The following is a 10,363-nucleotide window of genomic DNA, read 5'->3' as shown; positions in this document are numbered from 1 at the left end:
ATCCTTATGTATTTGGACAAAAGAAACAAACATTTTTTTCAGAAATAAATAAAAAATAATTCAGAAAATTAGGTGGGAGGTGAAAAAGAAATAAATATTCAAATTAAAAATGATAACAATTTTGATCAGCTAAAATCAAATCTTTATTTAAATTGGGCAAAATGTTCTTCTACCTTTGTATTATGTCAATTTTGTAAGTTGGATACTTCTATTTACGTATGTTTGTAACCCATTAAAAAATAATATTTTGTATTCTTGTCAGAGAGAGCTCCAAACCGAAACTAGAGCTTAGACAAGTGAGGATTCACTTGTGTTTGCATTTGATTGGAAACATTGGTGCTTGAGAGGTGGATTTCCCTCTTGTGTCTTCGTAAGAGATAGGTGATTATTGTGTGTAGTGTTAAGGGTCCTAAATTATTCATATTCTAGAGTTCTTAAGATTATACTATACCATCATTTGTCTAACTATCTATCCTTTTTATTATTGTCAGCTTGTAACCGTTAGTAGCTTGTAATCTCAAGTCATTTGTAGTTGTTCTTCTCACATTATTATTGTGCTCATCATATTATTGTTGGTAACATAGTTTGTAGTGGTTGTTTTGGTGTTGAAACACACCTTTATAACTCATTATTGTGTTGTTGTTGTGAATTCAAGAGTGGTCTCCACTTGGTCCTCGACTACTTGTAGCTTGTGGACTATTTTGGAGTGTGATTTTGTGCATTCCGTTGTTTGATTTATATCATTTGGCATCAGAGCATAGATTGATTTTGTCCCTACAAGATCAATCTTGGGCTAGCTTGCTTGAAAATACACAAAAAAGTGTAGAAGTTGTTTTTGTTCTTGGCCCGAGAGTTGGAGTTGTTGTTACATCTTGACCGAGACTTGTTTGTGTGTCTAGATCTAGTAATATTTTTGTTTGTCTAATTTGTTTCTTGTGTTAGTTTCTTGATTCACTAACAGTAAAGGTGTCTAGATCTATATTTGAGCTTGAATTTGTTGAAGTTGTTGTTGTGAACAAGATGTGGGTCGTGACTTCTTGTTGTTGTGCTAACTTGGCCATGTGAGAGACCTTGTGTTTGGGCATGTTAGTTGATATTGTTGTTGTGTTCTTGAAAGTTGTTGTTGTGTTCTTGTTGATTCTTTACCCATTCATCTATTGTTAAAACAAGAAAAGTAAACTTTAGATCTACAAAAGGTGAAAGACAAGTTGTAGTATTTGTTGGTAAGAGGACTAGTTCACATCACTCTTGACTAGACAATAACTTTTCAACCACTTTCTATATTTCAAGGACCTTGTTTTGTGAAACAAGTACAAGTCAAGTCTTACCTTTTGAGTTTGAATTTGAAAAGGAGACTAGAAGATTTGTGCTTTCCCTCCAAAGTTAATTTCTTCCATTCCAATTGTGTAAGGACTAAACTTTTAAGTTGGTGATTAAAACTTGTGTGGGCCCGTGACCAATTAGGGGGTGACACATCACCAATTATTGTTCAAATGATAAATTTTAAGCTCAAATTGTGATCTTCTAGTTTCAATTTGTTGTTTCTTTAGTCTCGTTTGTTTATTCCAATGCTAACTTACAAGCTAGTACTAGATTGTGAGTTAGTTTGAAACTGTTCTTTGTTTTTACGATCCTTTGTGTACTTTATTCTTTTGAGTCTTTGTAAAAAATTGGCCCACCTCTCAATTCTTTTGAGTTGTTGTAAACAATTGGCCCACCTCTCAATATCTCACGGGATACAATTAAATTTGCAACATTTGTGAGATTGAGTGTAAGGAATCTGAGAGACAAGAAACTGAAAGAGAGAGTGTGAGGACCTTTCTTTTGTAAGTAACTTGTTTGTTGTTTTGTAGGTTACTTCCTAAGTCCAATGGAATCCGAGGGGACAACGTCACAAACTGTGGATAACAATGTCCTTAGTACTATCTTGGCCGGGTTTGAAGCTTTAAACCGAAGTATGGTAAAGGTGCAAACGGATGTGTCATCATTGGGCGAGAGGTTGAATCTTGTGGAGGGTTGAAGGATCTCTTGTGCTTCTACTCCACCACACTATGTTTCCTCAAGTGGATATGACCAAAACACTTCCACCACTATTACCCCCGAAGTTTTGCATCAAATGTTCAATCCTCCAAGACCACCACAAAATGCCACAAGTCAAGTCCCAAATACCCTTCAAACCCGAGACCAAGACAGGCCAATCCGTCAAGTCCAACAGGAAAGATTTGGCAACCAAATGCCACCAAATTTGAACCCTCCAATCCAAGCTCCATTGAACCAGGCCATACTTTCCACCAAATCTAATTATTTAAATAATACAAAACATATTCGATACAACAAGTTGTTGCATGGTCATAAAAACAAAGTTAATTTATAAATAAATATATCATAAATTAAATAATTAAAAATTTAATTCAATAAAATAAATTTTGTAGTTTTTTCTTCACTGGGTAAAATTTTTCAAAGGTATTAAAGCTTCAATTAAAGGTAAAAAGAATTTTAAAAAATATTCCTAGGGAGGACTAAAAACCGTTAAGAGCTCTCTCTTATTATTTCTTTTATTTAAAAGAAGACAACAATTTTTTAGTTAAATTTTTAATTTGATTGAATAAATAAGTTTACAACATTGTCACTTATTTCATGACTCATCACTTTTTGTATAATATTTAAAAGAGTTCATATAATCAATCCAAATTTATCAAAATGAATGAGAAAGTATCATGTCATTAAACCTTCATTTAGGGGGTAAAATAGACCCCCCAAAAAAAATCAAGTGAAAACTATCAAAATTAAAAATCCTTTTTTATATATAGTAGTAAAACATTTTAGTTTATAGTTTTTCGACTTACTAACAAGTGTTTAGAAATACTTTTTAAACATTTGCCCAGATATTATTAAATATTTAAAATCAATTATAAATAAAAAGCTTAAAATAAACCAATTCAAGAAATTTAATAAACTGAATAAAGTAAGAAAAAGAAAAATCCCACAAAAATTACTATTCTCTCCGTTTTATTTTATGTAACTGTAAATCATCTCATTAAGTGTAAAAAAATAAATTAATATTAGATTATTATTAATTAAATAGTAAGGTGATTTTTTTAAAACGGATTAAAAAAATGTCACAATAAATAAAATGGAAAAAAATAATTCAATGTCGACTACACCAATTATTGATGCCACGTTAAATGAATTTAATGAAAAAGAGTGGGTGTAAAATTAAAAAAAATGACAAAAGTCAGTGAATTATTGATGCAGAAATCTTTGGTTGTGAGGACGATCAAAAAATTTATTGTCTCTTATACAATAGTAATAACAAGTAGTATATATATATAGGTTTCTAGTATATCAATAATATTCTGAATCTAATATTATTTGTTTTTCTTAGGGTCTAGATTTTCTTTTTTTGAGTTCTAGAAATATTGTCTGACACCATATATAATAAAGTCTCCTAGAATCTTCAGGCTCTGACACCAATAATATACAAAAGTAAAAACAGATAAATAGAGAGGTAATATAGCAAGCAAAAATATAATTTAATTAAAGCAGATAAGCAGATATGAGCAAAAAGCAGAGTTGAAGCGGATATTTTTCAAATATGATGTAAAATCCTACTCAGTAATTCCTCCTTCGATCTAGAATGAAAACGAGACAAAGACGTATGCAATGATGTAAAGGATGAATAAATGGAAAATAAATATACGAATGAGAATTAAAGAGGAGACATGGCCATGTGACAATGGGGCCCACCCGACATGCTAAGTTTTTTCAAGACATTTGAAATCTGTCAGATGCCTATAAATACCCCAATTTTACACTTGAAGAGTGGGGAGAGGTTAGAGAGAAATCAAGAGTGAGAAAGATAGTGTGAGCTTTAAGAAGTTTATTTTTAAAATCTATTTCTAAGTTAAAGAAAAAAAATAGAGATAGTCATGAATTGTGCATAGTTTTTAAGTTCTTTCATTCGTAGCTGCAAGGTTTTTTAGAAACTCCCGAAAGAGAAACCTCACTTCTTCTTAAGACATGTAAGTAGTCATTACTGAGATTATTATAATTTTCTCCCCAGTTTGTAAATTATGTCTGTTATATCAATTTCATATTTTCTTTCGATTGATTCTTTCCGGTATTATATTATAGGTTTGGATGGCCGTACAGGTTACCGCCAGCCTTCCGATCCTATAAATCTGGTACATAATTTAAAAATATACCCCTAGTATATGGTTATTCTTTCAGCGTTTAACAATAATGATGGATTAATTGATAAATTCCTAGGGAATAAAAGTCTGACAAAGAATTGAAAGGACTGTTGTATCGTCTCCGGGTGTGATTAATGAAGATATTGTTAAATACCCAAATCTAAAGAAAAAGAGATGAACGGGGCAAAAAAAAAAAAAATTGGGAGAAAATATACATTGATCTTTATAATTTCACTACTACATATGACTAAGGATAATGAAGGAGGAAGTACTGAGTAGGATTTTATATCATATTTGAAAAATATCCGCTAAACTCTGCTTTTTGCTCACTCCCCCCCCCCCCCCCCCCCCCCTATATATATATATATATATATTGATTTGTTTTGCATAGCTCATGTATTTTTAGCACCATATTCATATTTTACATCACTAATAAAGTTATGCACGTATCTCACTTATTTTATATTTGAATAACTCATATAACTAGTGAGTTTTATATAATAAAAATAGAGGCATATGATAGTTTTATAAGTTAAAAAATAGATTTAAAATAATCAACTGGTGAGATTTATAAAATGACATAATTAATGAGCTTTATAAAATCAAAATAGATTATAAAAAAAATATGTGAGTTTTTTTTTTAAATGTAAACTAAAAAAAGATTAATTGAATGCTCACATAAGATGTGAGTTTTATAAAAATCCACATAAGTCTATATCTATAATCTATTTATAATTTATAATTTATATCTATAATCTATAACCTATAATCTATATTATATTAAAAAAGTGAAGGACCTTAAAAATGTTGTTTGAACTTTTTACCTTTCATTAAAAGTCTTAGCTTTAGATAAAATCGTCTTTTTGCTATTTTTTCCCAATATTTAATATTTGAAAATTAATTAAATATATTTATGGTCAAAACTTTCTTTATTAGAAGTCATCAGAATTAATACATTTTTCATTAGTTTAAGAATTTTAAATCAACAAAAAATTGATTTTAAGAAGTTTTGGAAAATCTAGAAATAAATATAAAAGCGTTAGAATAAGAAAAATTTAAGATGTACCAATTTCTTAAAAGTTTTAAGTACGTAATAATGATGTAATAAATAATTTTGTAAATGTTTGACTTTTCTCGACCTGAAATTAAACAGCCCAACAATGTCTTGTTTCAGTACATATACAAAACAAATTTATGTATATGGGTTGAAATAAAATGTCCAACAAACAACATAACTACAAATATATACGTGACTAGCTATGTATCATAGCTCAAACTAGCAATCTGGATTTACTAAGTAATCTAACCATATACATAACAAATTTAAATAAGAAGGCGTCGCTAACATTATATATAACTAATCTATGTATAAGGTTGAAATGACAACTAAATACACTTATATAACAATATATAAGAATGCGTAAATCGACAAGAAAATTTAGGTTTAACAATAAATCACTATACCTTTGAAAGATTCGATCGTGATAATTCTTCACTTTTTATCTTACTTGAAGTTGAAGATTTAACAACGGACTTTTTAGAGTCTGTATATGCAACTTTTCTCGACTTCTTCATCTTGGCAGAATCGTTTTGGTATTTCGATCTATTTTCTCTAAATTTCGGATCAAACTCCATTACTATGCTTATATTTTGAGAATTACACACATACGATAAATAACTCGTAGATTTTTTATTTAGTAAAGTTGAAAAAATTAAGAAATTAAATTAAACTCAAATATTAATTAAAGAAAATGATGATGCTCAACAACTTGGTAAGATAAGATTTGTAAATTCAAATTTTGAAATCTCTTAATTATGTTGCTTGCATAAATTATGAAAGCGTGATATGTACGGAGGTTGGAGAAAGAAAAATTAAAAAATTAGATATTTGTAATTAATTTTAATAAATGGATTTTATGTAATAATAAAAAGTTAAAAAGAGGTGTATTTATGTAAATTTTTTATGTTAAATCCCAGAGCCGAAGATCCAAATGACAGTAAAATTGCCTCTCCAAATTCCTTTAACAAATTTCTTCCTTTCTTCTTCTTCTACCAAATTCTTCCAACACCATAAGTTCATCTGGATGGCGAGCCAAAGCTACTTCGATTATCCGACAGCAGCAAGTACAGATTATCCAGTACCATTATCTCCGCCATTGCCGGAGTTATCTAAGGAAATTGAGCCGCATAGAGCCTTAACGGCTTCTTCTAAATCAGCTCTTTTTACTCTTGAAAGAAGTCATGTTATCTTCGAAGATGAATGGCTTATTGCGGTTAACAAGCCTCAAGGAATTTACTGTGAGAGTATTTTGTCTTCGCTTCCCGATTTACTCAATGACTCTGGTGAGAGTTTTTTGTTTCATCTCTTTTTTATATTCTGTGACGCACATATTTTATAGATAAACAGAAATATTGGTGGCTAATCCTATTTAGTGACAAAATAGCGATGGATTTTTGTTAGCTACTAGCAAATTAGCGACACAGTAAGTAGCTAATTCCATTTTTTTGTAGTGTTTGGTTGTTTTCTGCAATATTTGGAATTGGAAGTGGAGAAAAATCAGTTGTAGTAAATATTTGGATTAACAAAAGTTAATTTCACTTTATAGTGATTAAGATATAAGCTTCTATAGACTGAGTAACTGACTTGTTTGGATGGTTGTTTTCTATTGTATTGTATTGTGAATTTAGTTTAAATACAATGTTTGTTTTGATTGTTATTTTAGTGTATCTTATCGTTAAATCCATTATTAGGTAACGACGAAAAGTCTCATTTTGTATAATCATTGATTTGGGGTAATGGCGTTGTTACCTTTTTTTTTTTTCTCATGGTATTTGTACTTATCTATTTAATAATCCTATTTTATCCTTAATCCTGCCTTTTTGTAGTACCTCTACCCCGTATCCTACTTTTGTGGTAGGTTTATCCTTCAAATTATGGAAAATTGTCCAATCCATCCAATCATTATATTCATTAAAACAATGCAGTATGGTTCAACAATATGATACACTATGAAACAATATGTAACCCAAACTGTGCGTGCATGGACTAATAGATGTTAACTCTTTTACTTCTGTTTATGAACAATGTATAATCGAATAGAGGCTTTTACACGCCTACAGATGGTTTTCGAAAAGAAGAGGAATGAAGCTCATGATCCGTCTAGGACTTATGGATGTCTGGAAGTTGTTTCGTGAACAGACATTTTAATCATCCTATGTCTTTTTTTAATCGTTGGACATGTTAATCATCTCATGTTTAAGTTAAGAAGTACATTAAGACAAACACCACTTGGATACTTGTGAGGTTTCCTTATGTTTTCACCTCCACTTGCAATATCTTCAGGGGATAAAGTTTCCGAGCTTCATTTAGCTAATAGACTTGATCGTGATACAAGTGGTGTGATGTTGATTACTAAGTTACACAAAGTAGCAGCTAAGTTTGTAAAAGCATTTACAGATCATAAGGTGCGGAAAACATACCTGGCTTTCTGTGTAGGGATTGCTCCAAAATGGGAAAAAATAACTATAAAATCAGGTCATGGACGGTCAAAATATGGAGCTTGGCGTGTTTATGCTGCATCGGATGCGGGCAGAAAACTGCCAGGCGGATCACTAGTTAAAGACATGGAGACCTCTTTTGAAGTATTATCAGTGAACGGTCTTGAGTGTTTTAAACAGGTTTCTGACTTACAAAAAGATGAAGCTGTAGTCGTAGTTCAAGAGCAATCAGTCATTGGTTGTGACTTGAAAAAAGATGAGATTTTGGTCAGGGCAAGCCCTCGGAGTGGAAGAACACACCAAATTCGCTTGCATTGCCAATATCTTGGAATTCCTATACGAGGAGATGTAAGATATGAAGGTGTGTATGAGTGGAAGGGAAGCAAATATGATGGCCATGATCTTCATGCAGAAAGTTTATCGTTTGATCATCCTGTTACTGGGAAACCGATCCTGCTTCAGGCACCTCTCCCTTCCTGGGCTATTCAACCTTTAAGGTCTCAGATCAAGTAATGATTGAGCTGGCAGTTTTGATAGCACTCTGAGCTCTCTCAAGTAAATGGTTAGATTCTAGCCTTCTTTACTTTGTTAGCTTTGATAGTAGTTCTAACAATTTTTTTTTTTAAAGAAACTTTGATTGTAGTTCTTTTGCCTCTTTGTTTTTGGTTCTTGAATTTTTACTGGCAATGCTACAAATTTGACAAGTTATTCTCGTTTTATACAGAGAGAGAGAGAGAGAGAGAGAGAGAGTGTATCATTGCATGACACCTTGTTAAAAGGCAGTAGAGGAGCACGAGAGAGTGAGAAATTATCATTGCACAACACCTTTAAAGTTGCTGACGATATGCTATTTATGTGACTTTGGACTCGAGAGAAATACACTTGTTATTTGTAGACTATCTACTGTTTAGGACTTTATTTGGCAATATCTGCAATTAAATTGGAATATATTGTTTAGATGAACTTAAATTCTGTGGAGCTTCTAGGGAGATGTTCTCATTGACCTTTTTAGTGACCTTAAAGGCAATTGCAGTACACTGGCAAGTTGTTCAATGAGGGAGGGCGTTCCGGAAAAGCAGCTGCAGGCTGCAGCACCGAAAAGGATTTCCATTCTGATGTTATTGACATCTCAGTCATTGCACTTTATGCTAACCTGCAAGTTGTTCAACGAGGGAGGGGGTGGCAAAAAGGAGCTGCACGCTGCAACACCCAAAAGGATTTCCATTCATATGTTTATTGACATCTCAGTCATGCCCTTATGCTAATTGTCAGGCTGAACATTGCAGTTCACGTCAACAACAGTTGTATCTTGTCTATTATGGTGCATTTCAAAGAGGAGTTTCTTGTTATTAGTGTTTGATATGTCTCCTCTGTTGGGTAACGTGGCTATGTGCATAAGATTTTTATGGTCCTGGAGCTTCCTTGCTCTCATTTAACATGTTGTGTTAGTTTGTGCTCCAGAGAGATATGACTAATTCCTATTACTCATTTATATGTTAGATAAATTTTGTTTCTTCTTTGTTCATCTTGAAACAACTAAGCAATACCACGTTTGTCGATAAGTTTTGATTGTTTTGGTTCCCTAGAAGGTTTCCATGGATAGAGAAGTGAAATATATCAGCAATCAGTTTTGTGCCGAACCTTTCATGCTGCTTTTGTTTCCTATATTCAGAATTACTACATATGATGACATTTGCTGGCCATTGATAATTGTTACAGCTGGTCAATTCTTGTTCTTCTTCCTATTTATGTGGCAAAAAAGACAGGAAATGATCAACCTTACTTAGCCTTAATTGCTAAGTAATCCTCCTCTAAGAATAATCAAAATACCTGCTTTGCTTGCATTGCTTCAAGTTGGCTTCAATGAACCCTGCAAGAAATTACAGGCACAAGCTATATATCTAAGTTTGGTTTTTCCATAATGGGTGAATCAAGGAAAGTTGAAGTTTGAGTCCTTCTAGAAATGTTAAATGTTCTCGATACTGATGCAAGTGCTTTCGAAAGAAAGATAAATAATTGATTGAATTGATGTCCGGAAAAAATTTACCCACACCTGGTATACACAAATGTGTTTGAATGTAGAGTTTATTATACTTAATCATACTTGATCAAAAAAATCAAAAATGTATTTTAGTTCGTTAAATTACTTAATTATGGAAAAGTACATTAGTTTGATGTTAACACTGGGTGTGGGTTGATGCTTGACTAGTTTAAACCATCCAACTCTGAAAAAAAATAGGATACGTGACATTTTTATGATTAAGCAATCTGGTTAGTCAAAATTTGTAAGTTAAAAATAGAGAACTTTATGTGCACAAGTTTATTTGACAAATCTTTTCGAGTAATTTTTCTAATTCAAACAAAACGGTCAATCATACCAACCAATTAAAAAACTTTAATTTCCACCAGTTTCTTACATGCAAAGCTACCAAAATTGTAGCAATTTACCGTTCCACATTCCCTTTTCTTTGTCAAGTTGTGCACACCAGTTGCAGATTTTGGACTTTGGCACATACCATTAAACTCCATTTTGGCTTTGACTTTATGTACACAAACAAAGTAAAGCATTTTTGATATATCAACGTATTTTAACTTGTTATATAGCAGATAACCAGCCTTATCTTTTCAGATTACTAATCTTGGGGATAAGTTATTCTCTTTGGATATATAAT

The 10,363-nt window shown here is 31.9% G+C and overlaps 1 protein-coding gene across 6 annotated transcripts; it reads left to right on the top strand.

The window, feature by feature from the left end:
- The first annotated feature begins 3,835 nt into the window (after positions 1-3,835).
- Positions 3,836-9,331, top strand: LOC107839688 (RNA pseudouridine synthase 1). Of its 6 annotated transcripts, XM_047394748.1 has the most exons (4): positions 3,836-4,022; positions 6,171-6,536; positions 7,537-8,253; positions 8,416-9,331. In XM_047394748.1, the coding sequence occupies exons 2-3, from the start codon at positions 6,185-6,187 to the stop codon at positions 8,202-8,204; spliced, it is 1,020 nt and encodes a 339-aa protein (XP_047250704.1). In that variant the 5' UTR covers positions 3,836-4,022; positions 6,171-6,184; the 3' UTR covers positions 8,205-8,253; positions 8,416-9,331. The 6 variants fall into 6 exon arrangements, with proteins under 6 accessions (XP_047250704.1, XP_016538767.2, XP_047250705.1 ...); XM_016683281.2 differs by lacking the exon at positions 3,836-4,022 and having other exon boundaries at positions 5,678-6,536; positions 7,690-8,253; XM_047394749.1 differs by lacking the exon at positions 3,836-4,022 and having other exon boundaries at positions 5,679-6,536; positions 7,690-8,253; positions 8,725-9,331.
- Positions 9,332-10,363: the final 1,032 nt, after the last annotated feature.

This window comes from Capsicum annuum, chromosome 8 (assembly GCF_002878395.1).
Source record: "Capsicum annuum cultivar UCD-10X-F1 chromosome 8, UCD10Xv1.1, whole genome shotgun sequence".
In the NCBI taxonomy this organism is placed as follows: Eukaryota; Viridiplantae; Streptophyta; class Magnoliopsida; order Solanales; family Solanaceae; genus Capsicum; species Capsicum annuum.
This window is presented reverse-complemented; position numbering and strand designations above follow the sequence as displayed.

Bases quoted from the DNA above. Each gene is read 5' to 3' on its own strand.
- LOC107839688 (XM_047394748.1), top strand. From the start codon at position 6,185: ATGACAGTAAAATTGCCTCTCCAAATTCCTTTAACAAATTTCTTCCTT. The intron at 6,537-7,536 runs GTGAGAGTTTTT...CAATATCTTCAG, and splicing joins CGATTTACTCAATGACTCTG to GGGATAAAGTTTCCGAGCTT.